General features: G+C 38.5%; 1 protein-coding gene and 1 pseudogene across 2 annotated transcripts; both read right to left on the bottom strand.

The window, feature by feature from the left end:
* Nucleotides 1-500: 500 nt before the first annotated feature.
* Nucleotides 501-2,091, bottom strand: LOC306668835 (cyclin-C-like; annotated as a pseudogene). Its single transcript has 2 exons — nt 1,912-2,091; nt 501-1,839 (listed from the first exon to the last, which is right to left on the bottom strand). The product of its transcript is annotated as a cyclin-C-like (transcript).
* A 10,731-nt stretch (nt 2,092-12,822) lies between these two features.
* Nucleotides 12,823-22,637, bottom strand: LOC306667700 (PRAME family member 20-like; the record flags this gene model as incomplete). Its single annotated transcript, XM_079150411.1, is given in 7 exon segments — nt 12,823-12,996; nt 13,201-13,315; nt 14,298-14,325; nt 14,328-14,845; nt 16,398-17,012; nt 17,385-17,733; nt 22,588-22,637. Coding segments are annotated over 6 exon segments (1,797 nt in total). The 5' UTR covers nt 17,732-17,733; nt 22,588-22,637.
* Between the last annotated feature and the right edge of the window lie 522 nt (nt 22,638-23,159).

Raw genomic sequence — 23,159 nt, 5'->3', positions numbered from 1 at the left:
TAGATGAATTCAAGACGCTAGTCAATATAGCTGAAGAATTTACTTTTATTCTTGCAGTCTTATACTAGGAAGTGAACATTTAATAATCCATTGTTCACAATTTGTTTCTAGAAAAAATTTTAATCCTTAAATTGTACAATATCCAAGTTTTATCAATCTCCTTCAGGTCTGAAGAAAATGATTAATGTATTAAGTTCCACAGACAGCGCAGTCCGCTGACATAACATTTAGTCTGAAGGTCTTAATACTCATGAAAATTAAGAATATATATAGCCAGTATCAAACAGGCCTGAAACCTGATTGATAACTGCAGTAAATCTGTAGGTCCACATTAACACACAACATTAAACTAGGGCACGTATCTTATAAAAATTTTTTTTCACAGCAGATTAAAACATTAAAAATTTACCAAAATTTCACCTCAATTTTGTATTTTATTCAATTAAACTTTCAAAATGTTTCATTAATTGTGAATTAATTACAAATAACTTCAAGTAGGATTTGTTTTTAAAAAATGTTTGCCCAGAATTTCAAAATGCTTATGGAATTAATATAACTTTTAAAATGTTGAAATATCCTATACATATTGCAGTTTTCTCCTAGGCCGGGCTAGAATCTTCCATGGCAAGACACCAAAACTACTGAATAAAATACAAACTAAAATCAATAAATACTTTATTAATTTCCCTGAAATTATCAACATCATTATCAAAATCTTCCAGGGATTTTGTAAGATTTGATTCCTTAAGTACAGTTTTAAAGTTTAACTTCCAGAAGGGGAAAAACCCCTCATATATTGACTTTATGTCCTGTTTTTGGTCCCTCATGATCAAAGAAAATTTTAAACAAATTGTTTCATGTTTCCTGGCTTAATAAAAAGCTACAATTTCTTTCATCCAAATTAATAAATAATATACTAATAAACTATTAATCATGAAATGTCTATGTATATCTGTCTGTAGGTCCCATAGAACCTTTCCAAACTTTTATAATTAAGATGTTTTTATCAATTATGTACTAGAATCAAATTAGGTAAAGAAAAACTTATTTTGCAAAAATAAAATCACTTCCCAATATGCTTGACAGAAATAAGCTATTCATTTTCATTTGTGTTCCACTGAAGATATTACTGAAATCTGTCCAGTGGTTTATTTCCAAGTGGTCCACTATGGAATTATTTGGAATGTTTTAAGATTGGCTGTAGCTAGAATTCTGACTTCATTTGTACCCTGCTCTTTCACTGTTTGGAGGTGGTTTTGGTTTTGGCCTCTTACTATGAATAGTTGCCATCTCTTTTCTGTCATCAAAATTCTTCCACTTCTCATATAGTTTTAAAATAACCCTGATTATTTCCAAAATCTTTTTCATATCCAGAGAAAGCAAACCACTGTCTGGTATCTTTCTGCTGCACAATACAGACAAGTTAAAGCTATCATGAAAGGAGAATACAGTAGGCAAAGATCTGTTCTGTAGGTATCATTCACTATCCTCTATGCAAGGGGAAGCAACATGTCTTCTTGGCCCATATCCTGCACATACTGGAGCAAAGATCTCTAAGAATGATACACCTTCAAGCAACAATCCATTAGTTCTAAAAGATAGAATTCACATTCTAATATATGATTCATCCTATAAGGAAATTCTTTTGGAAAGGCATATGAAAATCTAGTTTTTAATACAGACGTAGCAGCAGCAATCTTGTATTTGAGACTATACCAAATTCCTCTACTTTGGATGCCAAAAAGACACATGTAGGAGCCATTAATACAGGATCTATATCTCTTCAGAGAATACCTGGCATAGTCTCTTGAAATCAACTGTAGCAGTGGCAATAACTTGCTGTCTTTTTTTTATATGAAAAATTGAAAATTAATATTACTGCAAAAATTATTTTAATCAATTGTATTTAACTTGCTGCCTTAATTTAAGATGTTCACCTAATGCTTGGATAACATTTGTAAAAAATATTTGTAATTTCTAATATTCTTCTTCTGAGAGAAATTTTAAGTCCTTTTGGTGATCCTTTAACAGATCTTGTTTATCCAAAATCTATTGCAAATAGTGAGAGCTCTGCAAAAAGTTCTCTGCCATGGAACACAGTTTGGCCTGATAAAAAAGCGCCAGCTGGCTGAGCGGCTCACAGAGCAACTGTAGACTCAGCCCTTCAGATAACCAAGCTCCTGGATCAGATCAGCTCGGCTCCGGCTCCGTGGCCATGATGGCCTGATCCACTTTGAGTTGAGTTCCTTGCAGGGTGAGAGATAAGGATTTAATTTCATTTTGCTTCAGCACCATTTGTTGAATAGGCTATCTTTATTCCAGTGGATGTTTTTGGCGCCTTTGTCTAGTATGAGATATTTGAATTTATGTGGGTTTGTCTCTGTGTCTTCTATTCTGTGCCATTGGTCTATGTGTCTGTTTTGGTGCCAATATCATGCTGTTTTTATTACTATAACTCTGTAGTATAGTTTGAGGTCTGGAATTGTGATGCCTCCTGCTTCATTCTTCTTGCTAAGGATTTCTTTGGCTGTTCTGGGTCTCTTATTTTTCCAAATGAATTTCATGATTGCTTTTTCTAGATCTATGAAGAATGTTACTGGGATTTTAATAGGAATTGCATTAAATCTGTATAACACTTTTGGTAGTATGGCCATTTTGACAATATTAATTCTGCCTATCCAAGAGCATGGGAGATCTTTCCATCTTCTAAGGTTTTCTTTAATTTCTTTCTTTAGTGTTCTGTAGTTTTCATTGTAGAGGTCTTTCACCTCTTTTGTTAGATTGATTCCCAAGCATTTTATTTTTTTGGGGCTATTGTGATACGGTAGTGTTCTTTATTTATCTTTCAGAGAGTTAAAGTGATATTCATCACTGATGTATAGGAATGCATTAGATTTATGGGTATTGATTTTATATCCCGCTACTTTGCTAAATTTATTTATGAGTTCTAGAAGTTTTCTGGTGGAATTTTTTGGATCTTCTAAATATAGAATCATGTCATCAACAAATAGTGATAGTTTGAGTTATTTACCTATTTGTATACCTTTATTTCTTCTGTCTAATTGCTCTGGCTAGAGTTTCAAGGACAATGTTGAATAAAATTGTCTTGTTCCAGTTTTTAGAGGGAATGTTTGCAGTTTTTCTGTGTTTAGAATTATGTTAGCCTTGGGTTTAGCATAGATAGCCTTTACAATGTTGAGGTATGTTCCTACTATCCATAGTTTTTCTAGTGTTTTGAACGTGAAGAGGTGATGTATTTTGTCAAATGCTTCTTCCGTATCTATTGAGATACAGATATGATTCTTGTTTTTAAGTCTATTGATATGATGAATTACATTTATTGATTTCTGGATGTTGAACCACCCTCATCCCTGGGATGAACCCCACTTGATCATGGTGTACTATCTTCTTAATATATTTTTGTATTTGAGTTGCAGGAATTTTATTGAGAAATTTTGCATCTATTTTCATCAGGAATATTGGTCTGAAGTTTTCTTTCCTTGAGGTATCTTTATTTGATTTTGGTATCAGGGTGATAGTAGCCTCTTAAAATGAGTTTGGAAGGGTTCCCTCCTTTTCTTTTTTATGGAATACTTTGAGGAGTATTGGTGTTCTTCTTTGAAGGTCTTGTAGAACTCAACTGAGAATCTGTCTTAATTGGCAGGCTTTTGATGGCATTTTCTATTTCATTACTTGAAATTGTTCTGTTTAAATTGTGTTTGACCTCCTGATTCAGTTTAGGTAGGTCATATGCCTCTAGAAATTTGTCAATGTCTTTGAGATTTTCTATTTTGTTAGCATACAAATTTTCAAAATAGTTTCTGATTATCTTCCGTATTTCAATAGTGTATTTTGATAGTGTGTTATTTCCTTTTTCATCATGAATTTTAGCAATTTGAGTTTTATCTTTCTTTTTCTTCATTAGTGTGGCTAGGGGTTTATCAATTTTATTGATTTTTTTCAAAAAACTAACTTTTTGTTTTGTTAATTTTTTCTTTTGTTTAAATTTCATTGTTTTCAGTTCTGATTTTAATTATTTCCTGTCTTCTACTCTTTTGGTGTTGATCTGTTCTTCTTTTTCTAGGGCCTTGAGATGTAATATTTAATCATTTATTCGTTGACTTTTATTCTTTTAATAAATGAGCCCAATGCCATAAACTTTCCTCTTAGTACTGCCTTCATCTTGTCCCAGAGATTTTGGTGTGTTGTATCGGTATTCTCATTTACCTCTAAGTATTTTTTCTTTTCATCCATGATTTCTTCTAATATTAATTTATCATTTGATAGTGTATTATTTAGTCTCCATGTGTTAGAGTAGCTTCTATTTTTTATTTTATCATTGATTTCTAATTTCTGCTCATTATGATCTGATAGAATGCAGGGTATTAGTTCCATTTTTTTGTAGTTACTGAGAGTTGCTTTGTGGCATAACATATGGTCTGTTTTAGAGAAGGATCCATGTGTGCCAAGAAAAAAGTATTCATTCATTGATGGATGAAATATTCTATATAGGTCTGTTAAATCTAAATTATTGATTGTATTATTTGGTTCTTAGTTTATTTAGTTTTTGTTTAGAAGATCTATCCAGTAGTGAGAGAGGTGTGTTAGAGTCACCCAGTATTATTGTGTTGTGGTCTATTTGATTCTTGAAATTGAGAAGGATTTGCTTGATATACATAGATGCTCCATTGTTTGGGGCATAAGTATTTACAATTGTTATGTCTTGCTGATGTATAATTCCCTTCAATAGAATGAAATGACCTTATTTGTCCCTTCTGATTAACTTTGCTTGAAGTTCACTATAGCTGATATGAGGACGGAAACTCGTGCTTGTTTACCCAATCCCAATGAGTGATATGTTTATTCCCATCCTTTCACCTTCAGTTTGTGGATGTCTTTGCCTATGAGGTGAGTCTCTTGGAAACAGCATATTATTGGGTCTTGTTTTTTTAATCCAATCTGCAAGTCTATGTCTTTTTATTGATCAGTTTAGGCCATTAACATTCCTGGTCATTTTGGTTTATTTGTGTTTTTAAATTTGATTTAGATTCTCCTTTGATTGATTTTTCCTTTAGTGTAGTTCCTCCCTTTGCTGGTTTTCACTGTTTTTCCCACTTTATCCTCATGGAATATTTTATTGGCAATGTTCTGTAGTGCAGGCTTTCTAATTGTGAGTTCTTTTAACTTTTGTTTATCATGGAGGGTTTTTATTTCATCTTCAAATCTAAAACTTAATTTTGCTGGATATAAAATTCTTGTTTGGCATCCATTTTCTTTCAGAACTTGAAATATGTTGTTTCATGACATCCTATCTTTAAGGGTCTGGGTTGAGAAATCAGTTGAGATCCAAATTGGTTTCTCCCCATATGTAATTTGCTTTTTTTTGTCTCATGATTTTTAAGGTTTTATCCTTATTCTCATTATAATGTGTCTTGGTGTAGATCTGCTGTAAGCCTCCTGGGGTCCTATAAGCCTCCTGTATTTGATTTTCCATTTCATTCTTTAGGTTTGGGAAATTTTCTGATTTTATGTCATTGAAAAGATTGTGCATTCCTTTGGTTTGTATCTCTGTTCCTTCATCTATCCTGATAACTCTTAAATTTGGTCTTTTCACTTTATCCCATAATTCCTGGAAGTTCTGTTCATGGATTCTGATCATCTTTTCTGCACAGTCAACTTTATTTTCAATATTAAATATTTTGTCTTCACTGCCTGAGTTTCTGTCTTCCAACTGGTCTAGTCTGCTGGTGATGCTTTCCATTGAATTTATAATTTGGTTTATTAATTCCTTCATTTCAAGAATTTCTGCTTGTTTTTTTTCCCACAATCTCTAACTCTTTATTGAAATGATCTTTCACTTCCTGTATTTTCTCTTTGATTTTACTCTTTACACCATCCTTTAATTCACAGATCAGATTAACTATGCACATTCTAAACTTGTTCTCAGACATATCTTCTACTGTGTTGTCAGTAGATTCTCTTATTGGGGCATCTTGGTTTGTTTGTGGCATTTTGTTCCCTTGTTTTTTCATGTTGTTTGTGTGTTTTCCCATCTAGTTGTATGAATTTGAGGCAGTACAGATTCTACCCTGTAGACCTGTATTGTCCCTGAAGATTTCCAGTACCCCACCTTTAAGAGGGAGACCAACATCAATAGCACCCAGTACAAACAACACAGCCCTAAACTAATAATAGCTTCCACCAAGGTGTCCCACTGCTTTCTCACAATAAATAGAAATGATGACTTCAGTCACCATTCCCAATATAAACAGAACTTGTCCAAACAGAACTTGTCAAATGGTGGACAAAAGAGAGAACAGAGATAGTGTAGGATGTGATGTTCATGACGGAGAAAGAGAGAAGCCAGAAGCAAAAATCCTCAGGAAGAGTAGAAGAGGAACTAACAGAGATTGACCGTTAGGTGGAGAAAAGGTAGAAAGGGAAACCAGGAAAACAGACAAGGGAGAGGGAGAATACATATAAAGTGAAAAAAATTAAAAATACAGGAACACACAATAGAACTGCAAGACATCGTGCATACATCACTGTCCTCAACAAACTGATGCATGAAAAATACCCTGCTCCAAATATGGTGGAGAGAGATGCTAGAGAAGAAAAAACCTAAAAATAAAATAAATCTTGATGGAAAATTAAACAACTGTCCCCCCAACAGTGTTCAAAAGTCTCTCAACCCTGTCTCTGACTTCCCACAAGACTGCCTGACCCAGACGCGCCCTGACAGATCCAGTCATTATCCCACCTATCCGGACTTCAGATGTCCTGGGCTCGGCCACATTTTAGTCCCAAGATCTTAGTGCCACTGGAATTTTCACAAAGTCCACCAAAGATGAGAAACAGCAGTCAGATGGTGGCAACTAGCACTCCCAGGAGGAAGACCCCAGGTGCGGCCAAACTAGCAGGCACTCTGACACTGAACTTTTAGGTCCTGGCCCTTGTCCCCAGACAGGGGCAGCTGTGCTCCAAGATGGCGGTCACACAAACACACTGGCATCCCAACCCCCAGACCCTGGCCAGTGTCTCAAGATGGATGCAGCTGCATGCAACCAAACCTGGCAAACCTGGAGTCTCCCTGGCAGCAGACCTCTGGGCAGTGGAGGAAGTGATGGGGGTGGGTGGCAGCAGGCAGGGGGTCAGCAGTAGCTGCAGTCCTCCGTGGTGTTGGCAGCAGGTGGGGAGTCAGTGGCAGTAGAGGTGGCTGAGGCAGCAGTGTAGACAGCACTCAGAGAAAAGACCTCTGGGCATCCACCGCAGCAGCATCCACCATATTTCTTCTTTTGAGAAGTTTCTGTATAATTCTTTTGTCCATTTATTGATTGGGCTATTTGGTGTTTTTTTTTTTTTTTTTTTCCTTTTGGTGTTAAGTTTTTTGAATTCTTTATATATTGTGGATATTAATCCCATGTCAGAGGAGTAGCTGGCAAAGATTTCCTCCCATTCTGTAGGCTTTCTCTTCACACTTAATCATTTCCTTTGTTGTGCAGAAACTTTTAAATTTGAAGACATCCCATTTATGGATTCTTGGTTTTGTTTCTTATGTTTTTGGGGTCTTTTTAAGGACTAATAAGATGTTACATAATGTCTTCAAGAAATTATTTTTTAAGGCATAAGAAGTAATAACTATAAAATAATATTTATAGAAAGGACGATGTATTTAATTACATTACAATTACGAACTTTTGTTCATCAAGACACTTTTTAAAAAGTGAAGTGATAAGGTAACCACAAACTGGGAGAAAATATTAGCAACACATAAAAGTGATAAGAATTAGAATTTAGATTATAAAAAGAACTTCTTTAAATTAACAAGGACAACTCCATGGAAAAAATGCATAAAAGGAATTTCACTGAACTGAAACTACATATGCCAGACTAGACCACATTTTATTGGTAAATTATTATTGAGGGAAAAGTGTTTGGCATTTTTTTTCTTCCATTTTTTTAATTAAAAATCATAAATTTACATAGGGCAATGTTGTTTGATTCATTCTGTTATTTTTTCCCCTTCCTCCCACCCCTCCCACCCCTCTTTTCCCTCTATACAGTCCTTCCTTCCTCCATTCTTACCACCTTCCTTATCCCTAACCCTAAACCTAACCCTAACCCTAATGCTAACCCCTCCTACCCCCATTATATGTCATCATCCGCTTATCAGCAAGATCATTTGTCCTTTAGTTTTTTGAGATTGGCTTATCTCACTTAGCATGATATCCTCCTATTTCATCCATTTGCCTGCAAATGCCATAATTTTGTCATTCTTCATGGCGAAGTAATATTCCATTGTATATACATGCCACAGTTTCTTTATCCATTCATCAACTGAAGGGCATCTAGGTTGGTTCCACAATCTGGCTATGGTGAATTGAGCAGCTATGAACATTGATGTGGCTGTATCCCTGTAGTATGCTGATTTTAAGTCCTTTGGGTATAGGCCAAGGAGTGGGATAGCTGGGTCAAATTGTGGTTCCATTCCAAGCTTTCTGAGGAATCTCCATACTGCTTTCCAGAGTGGCTGCACTAATTTGCAACCCCACCAGCAATGTATGAGTGTACCTTTTTCCCCACATCCTCACCAACACCTATTGTTGCTTGTGTTCTTGATAATTGCCATTCTAATTGGGGTGAGATGAAATCTTAGGGTAGTTTTGATTTGCATTTCTCTTATTACTCGAGATGTTGAACATTTTTTCATATATCTGTTGATTGCTTGTAGATCTTCTTCTGTGAAGTGTCTGTTCATTTCCTTAGCCCATTTGTTGATTGGATTATTTGTATTCTTGGTGTAGAGCTTTTTGAGTTCTTTATAGATTCTGGAAATTAGTGCTCCATCTGAAGTATAAGTGGCAAAGATATTCTCCCACTCTGTAGGCTCTCTCTTCACATTGCTGATAGTTTCCTTTGCTGAGAGAAAGCTTTTTAGTTTGAATCTATCCCAGTTGTTGATTCTTGCTTTTATTTCTTGTGCTATGGGAGTCCTGTTAAGGAAGTCTGATCCTAAGCCAACAAGTTGAAGGTTTGGACCTACTTTTTCTTCTATAAGATGCAGGGTCTCTGATCTGATTCCGAGGTCCTTGATCCATTTTGAGTTGAGTTTTGTGCAGGGTGAGAGATAGGGGTTTAATTTCATTCTGTTGCATATAGTTTTCCAGTTTTCCCAGCACCATTTGTTGAAGAGGCTATCTTTTCTCCATTGCATATTTTTGGCACCTTTGTCTAGTATGAGAAAATTGTATTTGTTTGGGTTTGTGTCCATGTCCTCTATTCTGTACCATTGATCTACCTGTCTATTTTGCTACCAATACCATGCCGTTTTTGTTACTATTGCTTTGTAATAGAGTTGAAAATCTGGTATTGCAATACCCCCTGCTTCGCTCTTTCTAGTGAGGATTGCTTTAGCTATTCTGGGTTTCTTATTCTTCCAGATGAATGTCATAATTGCTTGCTCTATTTCTGTAAGGTACATCATTGGGATTTTAATTGGAATTGCATTGAATCTGTATAGCACTTTTGGTAGTATGGCCATTTTGACAATATTAATTCTGCCTATCCATGAACATGGGAGATCTTTCCATCTTCTAAGGTTTTCTTTAATTTCTTTCTTTAGTGTTCTATAGTTCTCATTGTAGAGGTCTTTCACCTCTTCTGTGACATTGATTCCCAAGTATTTTATTTTTTTCGATTCTATTGTGAATGGGGTAGTTTTCCTAATTTCTCTTTCTGAAGCTTCATCACTTATGTATAAAAATGCATTGGATTTATGAGCATTGATCTTGTAACTTGCTACTTTACTGAATTCACTTATGAGTTCTAAGATTTTTCTGGTGGAATTTCCAGGTTCCTCTAAATATATAATCATGTCATCAGCGAACAGGGATAGTTTGAGTTCTTCTTTTTCAATTCATATCCCTTTAATTTCTTTTGTTTGTCTAATTGCTCTGGCTAGAGTCTCAAGAACAATGTTGAATAGAAGTGGTGAAAGAGGGCATCCCTGCCTTGTTCCAGTTTTTAGGGGGAATGCTTTCAGTTTTTCACCATTTAGAGTGATATTGGCCATGGGCTTAGCGTAGATGGCCTTCACAATGTTAAGGAATGTTCCCACTACCCCAACTTTTTCTAGTGTTTTGAGCATGAAGAGATGCTGTACTTTATCGATTGCTTTTTCTGCATCTATTGAAATAATCATGTGATTCTTAACTTTTAGTCTGTTGATATGGTGAATGACATTTATTGATTTTCAGATGTTGAACTAACCTTGTATCCCTGGGATAAAACCCACTTGATAGTGGTGCACTATCTTTTTAATATATTTTTGTATGCGATTTGCTAAAATTTTGTTGAGAATTTTTGCATCGATGTTCATTAAGGATATTGGTCTGAAATTTTCTTTCCTTGAAGTGTCTCTGTCTGGTTTAGGTATCAGGGTGATATTGGCTTCATAGAATGAGTTTGGGAGGGTTCCCTCCTCTGCTATTTCATGGACTACTTTGAGGAGTATTGGAATGAGCTCTTCTTTAAAGGTTTTGTAGAACTCGGCTGAGAACCCATCTGGTCCTGGACTTTTCTTTATTGGTAGGCTTTTGATGACCTCTTCTATTTCATTGCTTGAAATTGATTTATTTAAGTTGTGTATGTCCTCCTCGTTCAGTTTAGGTAATTTATATGTCTCTAGAAACTTGTCGATGTCTTCTGTTTTGTTGGAGAGTGTTAGGCATTTTTTCAAAAATTAAATATTTAGATAATTTTAACTCAACAGTTCTACTTCTTATAAATCTGGGATAATACTTGAAACATACTCAAATGTGTTCAGAGAAGCACTGTTTGTATTAGCCAAAATCTAGACACAATCCAAACCACATAGACACGGGAATGAATGAATATATTGTGATATATTCCCCATGATGGAATATTATAGCACAGTGAAAATGAATGATATACAAGCAAAAACGGAGGTGAATCCTAGTAATACAATGTTGCGTGAAAAAATCAAGCCCCAAGAATGTATATTCAGCCTGATATTCTTTTTGTGATGTTCAAATACAATTAAAGCTAAACAATAAATTAGATAGTATAGGTAAACATATTTGTGATAAAATTCAGAACAGTGGTTAACTCTGGTGGGATGAGGGGGGCTAGAATAGGTACACAGCAGAGAGAGAGTGAGCTACTATCAGTGTTCTAGTTCTCAGGTTAGGCATTGGGTCTCAGGCCTTCATTGTATTACAATATATAAATAAATCAAAGAGGGGAAAAGAAACTCATCAACAATCCTGAATATAGATCAAACAGAAGCCAGCAGCCTCTTAAAAGCATAATCTGCACCAGAAGGTGAATTTTATTCCAAAAATGCAAAAAAAATTTCATGCCAGGAATTTATAATTAATTCACCATATTAATAGGTGAAAAGAGAAGACCTATCAGCTCATGACCAAGGGGGAAGTACATTTTAAAGAACACAAGTGGCAAGTGAGATGAATCTTGACTAATTATGGTTTATTAAAACTGGAAACAGTTTAAACTGATGCTATCCAACAGAAATGCAGTGTGAGCAATAAATGCAAGCTGCATCTGTAATTTAAATTTTTCTAGGAACCATATCAAAAAAGGAATATAGTGAGAGGGGTAACCCCCCTCCCAAGGGACAATCAGAGGGGTTAAGGCAGGGTACTCTTCTTTATCCCCAATTTTTGGCATGTAATGAAAAATACTGCCTTTTGGTTTATCTTTGTATTGGAATTTACAATCATGTTAACTATGTAAACTAGGGGGAAGCTTTGAGGCACTAATTAAAGAAGCCCACCCTGACCTCTCTGCCCCAAGAAGAGGGATGATTCAGTATTGTTTCTTTCTTTTTTATTGGTTCTTTTAAATTATATATGACAGTAGAATCCATTTTGATATAATTACATGAGCATGGAATCTATCTTATTCTAATTAGGATCCCATTCTTGGGGATGTACATGATGGTGAGATTCACTGTGATATATTCATATATGTACAAAGGAAAATTATATAGGATTCATTCCACTGTTTTTCCTTTTCTTACCCCCTTTCCCTTCCCTTTATTCTGCTTTGTCTAATCTGCTGAACTTCTGTTTTTCTCCTCCTACCCCTTCTCGTGGGTTAGCCTTGCAAAGTACTTACCAGGACCAGAGATCTAGCTCAGTGGTAGAGCACTTGTGTAGCATGTGCAAATAGACAAACAAAACCAAAACTGATGTACTTGTCACTGTGCTGGCATTTAGCAAGCCCTTGTTAAATAAATAGATGATGTGAAAACCATACTTCACTTGGAGGCCTTTGGAGATGAATGCACATTCTCAGAGCAGGTACACCAAAACAGGGTGGGTACACAAGGACTGCCACTGCTGTGTCCCAAGCAGAATGCCTCTTTTGCACTGTGTAGGAATCCTGTGAGGAAGCTACCAGGCTTTATTACAACTTGGGGTCAAGAAGCCAGGGAGGGGCTAAGTCTGCTACAAGATGGCTCATGAAAGCAGGAGTGCTTCCTCCTCTGGCAGAACATTTATTGAGAACCTTTGTAAAAACGTGGCTTGCTGGGGCTGGGGAGATAGCTCAGCTGGTAGAGTGCTTGCCTCGCAATCACAAGGCTCTGAGTTCAATCCCCAGTACTGCAAAACAAAACAAAACAAAAAACAAAAAAACCCAACGTGGCTTCCTTATCTATCTTTGGATTGAAAGTGGGGGGTTGCATAAGTGGGACCAGAACACCTAAGATGGGCCTTAAGCAAGAACAGGATATAAAAGGTAACTAGATAGACAGAAGATCCATTCCTTTTCAGCTTACTAGGAACGGGCTGTGTAGCCTTCTGGCTGCTCTGGGCCATTGTTCTCTGACTTTCTCTGGTCCTGCATGTCCATTTGATCTAGGTTTTCCAGTGCAGTCTCTGCACGGATCTTGGCCATTTGTAAGTTCTCCAGCCTCCTCATGTTTCTATCTTCATCAGCTTTGGCTACATTCTACCCATGTGATGCCAGGGGTTCGGGTCTGTGAATCTCCAATTTCATTTCTTGACTCTAGCCCTCAGTCCTTTTGGTCGAGCTTAGGCCTGTAGCTCTGTAACTGTGCTTTTCTGCTTTTTCCCAGGGAGGCTTGCTCCACGTCTCTTCAGTAGATGCAGGCCATTGCCCAGATTTCTTCTAGCCAGAGGTACCTTCTCTAACCTGCTTACAGTCACTTCTGGTTCTTCTCTGACTTTGCCTTGTTGTATGGACTTCCTCAATGATCATGGCCCTGCTCTCAGTATAAGCTGTGTCCTGGGCCTTCTGTATGCCCAGTCTGAGAACAGCAGTGACACATGTGTTCCATGATGACCAGTTGATTCACTGTGTCTTCTTTTTTTTTAATTTTCAGATTTTGCTTTATTTAGGTCCATGCTGCTAGTGTTTACATTTTCGTTGGTTTTAGTATGATGGCAAACTATGTTGTATTTTTAATACCTAAGCAACGGTTCATTGAATAATGAGGCAATTAACTACTAAGGATAAATAGAATTTGAAGAGCTAAGGCAAAGACTTGATTCAATACCAGAAATTCCTTCTGAAAATTAGGTGTTTGCCAATCTATTTCTAGTAGTACAACATCCTTGAGCCAATACAGTTAAATCCTGACAATCTGTTAGGTAACACTCCAGATAGCTTAATTTCTGTTTATTACTAAGGAAGTTAACCCTTATATACTTTGTTTTCATGAACTAAGTATAGTGGGGCATTTTTTGACTTAAGAGACAGCCTAGTTTTGTGTAGACATTCTCTTGAAATATGTTTTAAATGGAGACATTAAGTTTTAGAAATGACTTTGTGTTCTGTGACTGCAAGTGTGCTTGTGTGCATCTCCTCCCAGTCTCCCAGCAGCCTCTGAGTACTCAGATCTCCAGAAGGAAATGATGACTAGAAAGTGGAGACGTCAACTAAGGCCCTGTTTCATTTTATCCAGAAGCAAAAGACAAGAAAGAGAAACAGAGTGAGTGGTCAGAGAGTGACCCCAGTTAAGTGAGTTCCTGCTGAGGAAGACCAGACTTCTAATATCTTTCCATCTCTCAAAGCTGACAAAGCCACCTTAGTAGCATGTGTAGATTGAATGAACATTTCAAATATGCCAGGCTTTGGAATGAGGGAGTGAGGTAGAAGAGAATAAAGCACTGAACACTTCTTGTGGAAGTTTCCTTTATATTCCCTGCTAAAAACATGCGCCTGTCTGGAATTCTGCTTCCAGTTGCCAACTCTGATCACAGTCCCCAGGTACTACTCCCATCCCTCACTTGAGCTGCACCAGCTTCATGGGCAAGGGCTAGGGCAGTGGGGGCTCCACTGCATATCAGCTCTCTGCATAGCCTGCAGCAGCTTCTGTATCTCAGCCTGCACCTGGCACATCTTGTTTTTGTTGACAGGACCCCAGGAGAGGCCATGCAGGTATGTGCAGCACTCGACTGGGATGGGATAGAGTACATGCTTCAATTCCATAAGCCTCGCTGTGTGCTCCAGCAGGCTCAGGAGACTGGCCTGGGAGATGGGGTTGTCAGACAGGCCCAGGAAGCGGAGCCAGGAACAGTGGCATAGGGTTGGCAGGATGGCACTGAGGTGGGCATCCTTTAGCCGGCAGTGGTTCAAGTTCAGGTGCTGCAGTGTCCCTGAGACCTTTTCCAGCAGAGTCTCTAAGGGCCCAGGGACCATATAGGAAAGGTCGTTGCCACTCAGATCCAACTTCTTCAGGCAGGTGACATGAAGACTATGGGATAAGTAGGTGATGTCGATGTCCAGAAGGGTGCAGGAACAAATCTCCAGGGCATGCAGTGGGGACTGTAGGCAGCTGAGGAAAGAAGGTGCAGATGACTCAGGTGAGGGCCCAGTCCCTCCTCCCTGGGTATCTGCTTGCCCACAGAGGACCTAAGGCTACTTCCTCATCTGGGAAGACATTTAGCAGGAGGTTTAGAATCATATGTCCTTTGATGACCCAAGGCCTGACTGTGTCTCAAAATAACTATGAGGTCCTCCTATGTTATGGTTTGGATCTTAAATGTCCCCATCAAAGTCCATATGCTAAAGGATTCATGACCAGCCTGTGGACCTATAGGGAAGTAGTAGAACCTTTGGAATATGGGGACAAGTAGAAAGAAGTTAGGTGATTGGGGGCATGACCTTCAAGGGGATATCGGGGCCCTGGTTCATTCCTCTCTCTCTCTGTTTTCCAACAGCTAAGGTGAGCTGTTATGCTACACCACACACTCTCTGCCATAATGTACTGCCTCACCACAGGTCCCAAAGCAATAGGACAACCAGCTGTAGACTGAAACATCCAAAAGTGTGAACCAAAATCAATCTTTCCTTTAAGTTGATTATCTTAGATATTTTGTCACAACAATGGAAAACTAACATGCTCTCCAACTCTTTCTCTTTGGTGAAATTGTGACCTATGTTTCATACATCCAATATGAATACTGAGAGGAGTTGTTTGGAAAGAGCTGCTTTGATGATTAGGCATCCTTTGGATGGGCCCATTAGTACTCTGGTTTGGATCTGGGGAAGCTGCCACTCAGGCTTCCATTTGACTGGAGGTCAGCCTGGGTGTATTGAATGCCCCACTGGGAAGTTTATAGGAAATGTTCACAGAATAAGACTTTCCTTGCACAATTGACCTGCTGGGTCCTGCATCTTATCTGCCTGGGCAGCATAAGCTCCAAGAGGAGTTCCCTGACCTGTATTGTCTCTGGTCTTTTCTTCAAGGCCCAGTATAGCACTCAGTAGTGCCCAGAGAAGTTTGTTGAGTAAATAAACATATTGTTAAACAAAATTCACAGGTAGCTGTTATTTTGACTGAGCTCCTGTACTAGGCCCCAATGGACCAGACCAAACCAGAATGAAGTTTCTTGTGCTAAGTGCTATGTATTCAAGCTGAATTATGGAATAGGTCAGCTTTATAAATGATAAGAGATTCACAACAACTAATCAGAAGGGACCCAATTTGCCTGAGCATATGTGATGAGGAAATCCTACTCTTAACCCTGTAAGGAAAGGAACTTTGAAAGAACCTTTGTTTTTTCTTTGCTTTCTTCAATTCTTTTCTGCCTACATAACCAAACTCCCCTGCTTAGTTCATTGGAGTTTTTATTTTATGGAATTCTATTTTATTCAATTCATAAATCAATTATGTCTTTACACTAAATTTATTGTATTTCTTTTTAACAGTTACTCATCTTTCCCCACCATCTCTGTCTTCCAAAGCAGATCCCAGTCATCAGCTGCATAGGAACACCAGGTTCCCAGATTGTGCACAGCATTTCATGAACACATGAGAATGGGCCCCATTTTCTGACTTGATTCTTGCCCTCGCTTGACTTGGAGGCCCCTGCCCACCTGTTCACCTGAGCACTTGATGTAGGTTGCCTGAGAGGTAAGAGTAGGACAGGTGGAGCTTCTGAAGGTGGCCCAGCTTGCTGAGCTGTGAAAGAAAGTAGCCGCAGGACTGCTCACTCACTGGGGAGAAGGCCCAGTGGTAGTAGGCCAGCTTGAGGCTGCGCAGGTTGCAGATCCTCCCCAGGTGTGTTGCAAACAGTCTCTGCTCTGACAGTGCCCGGAACCAGTCAAACACCTCCAACTCCTGGATGAAATCCAGCTCAAGTGTCTTCAGGATCCCTATCAGGCTGTTAAAGGGCATTTCCTCAATATGCAGTTTCCTACAGCAGAGGCGCAGGGACCCACCACTCTTTTCCACTTTTGTCAGGAGGCCTGAAAGGAACGGATCAAACTTGAAGGGGACTCTCAGGAAAAGATCAATGTGCAATTCCACGGGTTCCCACAGCTTTTTTGGTCCTTTTCTTGTGTCCTCTCTTGGATTGCTCTTGGCCATGGCCTGGGGCATTGGTGCCTTGACCGTCGATGGTAGCCAAAATGGGAACATGGCCAAGGCCTCAGCAACCCCTTTACTCTGGACCTGATCAAAGTCCAGTGTCAAATCCAGCACCCTCAGTTCTGACCTCCTGTGGGGAAGAGAGGGGTATGATGAGAGGCTGACATCTGGGTAAGCACAACTGGGCCCAAGAAAGATGAGCAGCAGCATGTTGGGTTACTCCCAGATCCCAGCATAAGTCCACCCATCCTCCCCTCTCATATGGGCTTTTCTTTGGGCTCCTTTCTCAGTCTCCATTCTTCACACAACCTGTACCATAATCCCTCGAAGATGAAAATCCCACTTCTTAATGCCCTCCAACAGCATCATCAGCTACTTAATCCAAAGACCCATAGATTGCCCATTTGCAACATTAACCTTATTTAATGCTCCTCTGCCTTGGCTCTCAGATCACTTCTCTTCTAACTCTGTGCCCAAGCGTTGGGCCCAGCATCCCCCTTACCTGGGATAGGTCCCATGAGCAGGTAAGGCCTCCAGCCCATCCAGCACAGCTTGCAAGCTTTCTTGATTGGGCCACTGTACTATCAGAGAGCCTAGTCGGAGAAAGGGGAAGGGCCAGGCCTGCACCAGGGCCTTTAGAGCCTTCTCATGCCCCTTGGCAAATGCAGCAGTGAGCAGTGGTGGGAAGAGGTTGACAGTGAACTCTTCCAAGGCAGATATAGCAGAGGCCTCATTGCTTAGCAGGCTGTAGGCTGCAAGTTCCAAGAGCTTGGGTAGGGATGGATTGCTCATCTCCATGAACCTGATGCAGAGTAGGTAGAAATCCTCAGAAGATCCGTAGCTCAGCATCCCTTCCAGATGAACATAAAAGATATATAAGCCTTTCACACCCATCATAGGTTCAAATCCTGTTTCCATCTTCCATTCATGACCCAAACCTTGCAAATATGAGACTCCAGGGACCCCCAGTCTCTGGGGACATGGAACCCAGACCCTCAGGGTTTTAGATCAATTCCTTGCTACACTTCAGTGGCTTTGAATTGGCTCCAACTTTACTCCTTTGCCTTCACCATCAAGATTACCATGAGCATTTACTAAGGATGTTGTCCCTAATTCCATATCAACTTTCCAAAATGTATCTGGAGTCTGACTACTTCTCATCACTTCCACTTTTACCAAGTCACCAATATTTCTTCTAAAATGGCCTTCTAATTTCTCTCCCTGCCTCTGGCCTGATGCCCACTATGTTCTGTCAGATATGTCTTTCTGTGACTCAAAACTCTCCAGTGGTTTCACTTTCACTCTGAATAAAACCTATCTTGCTATATTGCCCTAGAATCTAGCCTCTTAGCACTCCAGGGCTCAACTCCTGTCACCTACTCCAGTATTCACTCTGCAACAGAAACCAATAGTGGCCTCCATGCCTCTTCTCCAACCCAAACAACACCCTGCTTCAGGCCTTTTAATTTACTGTTTTTTCTGCTTAGAAAAATCTCTCAGAAATCTTCATAAGTGGCTCCCTCACTTTATTTCAAGTCTCTGTGAAAAGTTCACCTTGTCCCTGATCACACATGTAGAATAGCATTCCCATCCCTTGATTGTCTCTTTCTATCCTAACTTGATCTCTAGCACTTGTACTACAATTTCTTTGTCTTCCTGTGCTTTTCTCTCACACACATACATGTGTGCATGTGTGAACACACACAGTTTATTCTCTTTTTCCTCTGCTTAATTGCAAGAGGAGAAAAAAAAAAGAGCCATGTCTGCTTTTATCATTACTGTAGTCTAGTTTACAGACAGTGCCTGGCATATAGTACACAAACCAAGGCATATTTTAAATGCAATTAAAAGCAAGTTGAAATATAAAATATGAATTCACCACATCCCACTGAATGAGTTGAGGGTGATATGGAATGGAGGTTTTCTTTTTCAATTTCAAAGCATCAGTTTAAAGTGACTTATGGGGTTCTTTCAACTGCTCAAAGCAACCCCTTTTTTTCTGCCCAGTGAAATACAAGGAAGCATATTCCCATCCCATCACCCTCTGTAGGCCACCCAGGCTATAGAACAGAGCTTGGTGCAATGATTAGGGAGGTTTTAGACCTGTGCTGTCCAACATGGGAGCCACAAGCCATATGCGACTACTGAGCACTTGAAATTTTACTAGAATGAGGAATTGAATTTTACATCTTAATAAATTTCAAATAATTCAAATTTAAATAGCTGCATGTGGATAGATGCTCCAGTTTTGGACAGCTGAGGCCTAGAAGCTATGGAAATCAGAGACAAGAAACATTTATTCACATTTTCATAAGTTATGAAATCCATTCTTTTGGGGACTGTTATAGCCTCGGCAACAAAACTGGCCAAGGCCAATATAAGAAAGGACAATTATGGCCTGATCTCACTTTTTGAAGCTAGATGCAAAAAGCCAATGAAATCTATAAATATCAATAAGAAGGCAATCAAATACAAGTACAACTGATAAAAGAAATTTGAGAATGGTGAACATTAGGATTATTAATTATTAATGCAATTGTGTCAGTGGACTCAGGAATATCAAAGAAGGAAGAGAATGGAAGTTCTATAACCAAATATTTAGTGATGATGTTTTGTAAACATTGCCTTTAAAATCAGAAACAAGATAAAGATTTTGTGGCCACCATTAGAATGCACTCTGCACTTCCAACTCAGGGATCGTAGCTGCCCTTGGAGCCCAGGCCACACATTCTATGTGCTGTCCCTACCAATGACTGACTGTGAAGATCAATTCCTAGGAAATGCCACTCCATTAATGATCACTTTTGGCTTTAGGACTCTGAAGTTTTGTTGAATCTTCCAGAGTGCTCACTTCATCCAGCCTCCTCTCCAGCTCTGCTTCACCCGATAGCAATGCAGTTCTGCCAACTCTTCACACCTTCCCCAATTCCTTCCCATTTCCCCTCATAGGCAGTTCCCCTAGTAAAATCCTTCCATCCATCTTGGCGTCTGCTTCTAACACGTTCTTGTTAGAGTTCAGGACACACTACCCCCAAATATGGAAACTTGGCATATTGACTATTTTAAGATGAAGTTTAATAAACAGCATTTTCAGGAAGGATTTTCTAACCTCCTGTAGCAGGTCATAAGGCCTGCATGGGAGGTACATTTTCTCTGCCTTGAGGAAAGAAGTACCTTATTTCTGAAGGTATAGGACCACCAAGATAAATCTGAACATACAGGACTTGCTATTTCCCTCAGTTTATTACATTTAACTTATACTTCCTTTGTTCTATCATATTTCTACAGATCCTCTACTCTTCATCAAACCTAGCATAAAAATACTGAGGTTTAACCACTTCTTTGGGACTTTATTTCCTTATCAAGGACTCTGTGTCATGTAAAACCTATATTAAATAAATTCCTAATGCCTTTTCTTTGTTAATCTGTTTTTTGCTACAGGGGCCTCAGCCAATGAATCCAAGATATGGGGGGACAGGGGGAAGGAAAATATTTTTCTTCCCCTACAAAATGGACTAACTCAGATGTGATTATTATTGCTTCTGTTCAACATTGTAATGTTTTAATGTTTTTTCTTTCATTTGCAAGAAAAAAGATCAGGTAAGTACTGGAAAAGAAAAAAGCACAACTGCCAATATGTACAGATCATGTGACACTTCATAGGAAGTCCAAGATTATCATAGAAAAACCAATGGAATAATGAGTTCATCAAGGTTGCTGATCATAAAACCAACATACACACATCAGTGGTGTTCCTATATACCAGTGACAACCATTGTAAAATGTAATCATTATCCTAATAAGATCCCAGTCAAAATTACACTAGAATGTTCTTAATAAATCCAACCAAAAATGTCTTCAAGATGCCTTTGTTTTAAAAAATCTGGACCATAACTAATGACAGAATAAAGAATGACTTAACAACCACTGAAACTGAAACTAATCTTTAACTTGCCCAGAAGTTTTTAGACGAGAATAACCAAACTACAACAGATAATAAAATAACAAAAGTTCATTACTAGGGAAATCATTAAAAATATAATCTCCTGCCAATCCAGTATACTCTCTCCAAAAATGTTAACAAGAGTGAAACTAATTTATTATTCAATAAATATTAAACCAAATTGTGATGTACTTCACAGGCAACTCACTGAGGAGATTGCAAAGACAGAAAGGAATCTCATCCTTTTAGATAGTTAGGTATATACAAACTATTAAATATAAATAATTGTCTTTGTCCAAAGGAAAAAAAAATAACACAACCACTCTTTTTCTGAAGTAATTGCCAGTTACAACTCAGAGTTAAGTGCTTGGACTGAACTACAGAGACAGGGAGACAGGATCCTATCTTCCTCCATGTTCACATTTCACAGAGGTGGCTCTAAGAAATATTTCTGAAATGTAAACCTGGAGAGGCTTACTTAACTTTAAAAAAATTTACATACATTTGGAAGAGACAGAGAAAGGATTTAGGATCACAAGTTTTCTGAAGGAAATATCAAAAGAAAAACAGAAAGAGAAGTCCTCTTCTTTTGGCACCAGGGAAAATTTAAAATATAGAATTTTTTCAATTTCTATTTATCCTTACACACATATCAAGATGTATGAAAGTAAAGCAAAGCAGTTTTTAAAATTATAATTTAGATTATTTTATTTTTAATTGGTATATTATAATTGTACATAATAGTGGGATCCATTATCCCATATTGATACATGCACATAACATAATTTGATCAGTCTCATTCCCCAGTATTTTCCTTTTCCCTCCCCTCTTTCCTTCTCTGATCCTTGCACTACTTATCTCCTTTCTATTATTATTTTAAGAAGTGAACTATAATTATATATATGTGTGGGATTCATTGTGGTATATTCACATGTGGACATAGCATAATTTGGTAGATTTTGTTCTCCAGTTCTTTCCCAAGCCCTCCCCTTCTCTCTCTCTCTCTCTCTCTCTCTCTCTCTCCCCTTCCTTTATTCTATTGTTCTTTTTAAAACAGTGCCCCCACATTTCACATATGAGAGAAAACAATTGATCTTTAATTTTCCAAGTCTGGTAAAGCAAAGTTTTAATTAGAGATAAGTCAGATTCTGTTCATTACTAAACAAGACTGAATAAAAAATGCTATAATGCATTTAGTAAGAAGAACAAAGTTGCTGGACATGGTGGTGCATACCTATAACCCCAGCAGCTTGGGAGGCTAAGGCAGGAGGAATGCAAATTCAAAGCCAGCCTCAGCAACTTTATGAGGCCCTAAACAACTTAGTGAGATTCTGTTTCAAAATAAAAAATAAAAAGGGCTAGGGATGTGGCTTAGAGGTTAAGTGCCTCTGGGTTTAAAAAAAAAATCACAAAGCAGAAGACAGTGCATAATTCTGATTGTGGACAAAATAAATGAATTGAGATCAGAGAAGTGGTAGGTATAGAAATGAATTCCAGACTTGTTTTATAGGGGAAAAGTAGGTAAGCATACGGCAACAAAACAGACTGAATTTGGCTTCCTCACTCTCACCTCCGTCAAGAGCAAATTCCTTCTGCTGAGAATGGAGACCTAAGAGCTATAATCCACCCTGACAGGCATCAAAGAAATTAAGAGTGAAAACTGCTCCCTCCTCAGCCTAACACAGGTTAACTAAATCTGCTTATGTATGCTTCTTGCCTTTTGTCTCATTCACTGCCTCTTCTTTTAAAAAGCTCTGCTCACCTTCAGAGGTTTCAAAGATGGAACTTTTGAAACTATAAGTTTCTTCTGTCTTCCTTCACAGCTGACTTTGAATAGAACCTATTGAATATTTCTGTGTATGTGTGTGTGTGTGTGCGTGTGTGTGTGTGTGTGTGTGTGTGTTTTGGTAATGGAGATTGAACCCAGTGCTTCATGCACGGAAGGCAAGCACTCTACCACCAAGCCACATCCTGAGCCCTAACTGAATATTTCCGGAGCAACTAGCTGGTAATCTAGCCTCTTCCTCTCTGTACTGTTTATGGTAACAGCAGCAGAAAGGAAAAGTAGGAAACCACAACTAATAAAATTTACAAGAGTTGGGTGCGGTGACACATGTGCCTATAATCCCAGTGACTCTGGAGGCTGAGGCAGGAAGATAGCAAGTTCAAGGCTAGCTTGGGTAAATTAGACTGATCCTGTCTCAAAAAAATAAAAAAAGGGCTGGGGATATAGCTTGGAGATAGAGGCCTATTGAGTTCAACTCCCAGTACCTCCACAAAACAAAAGAAAAAGAATAAAAAATAAAAATTACAATTATGAATCCACACATACAT

The sequence above is a fragment of the Sciurus vulgaris genome (genome assembly GCF_902686455.1).
Source record: "Sciurus vulgaris genome assembly, chromosome: 8".
Taxonomy (NCBI): Eukaryota; Metazoa; Chordata; class Mammalia; order Rodentia; family Sciuridae; genus Sciurus; species Sciurus vulgaris.
The sequence above is the reverse complement of the archived record's forward strand: the minus strand, read 5'-3'. Positions and strand labels throughout refer to the sequence as shown.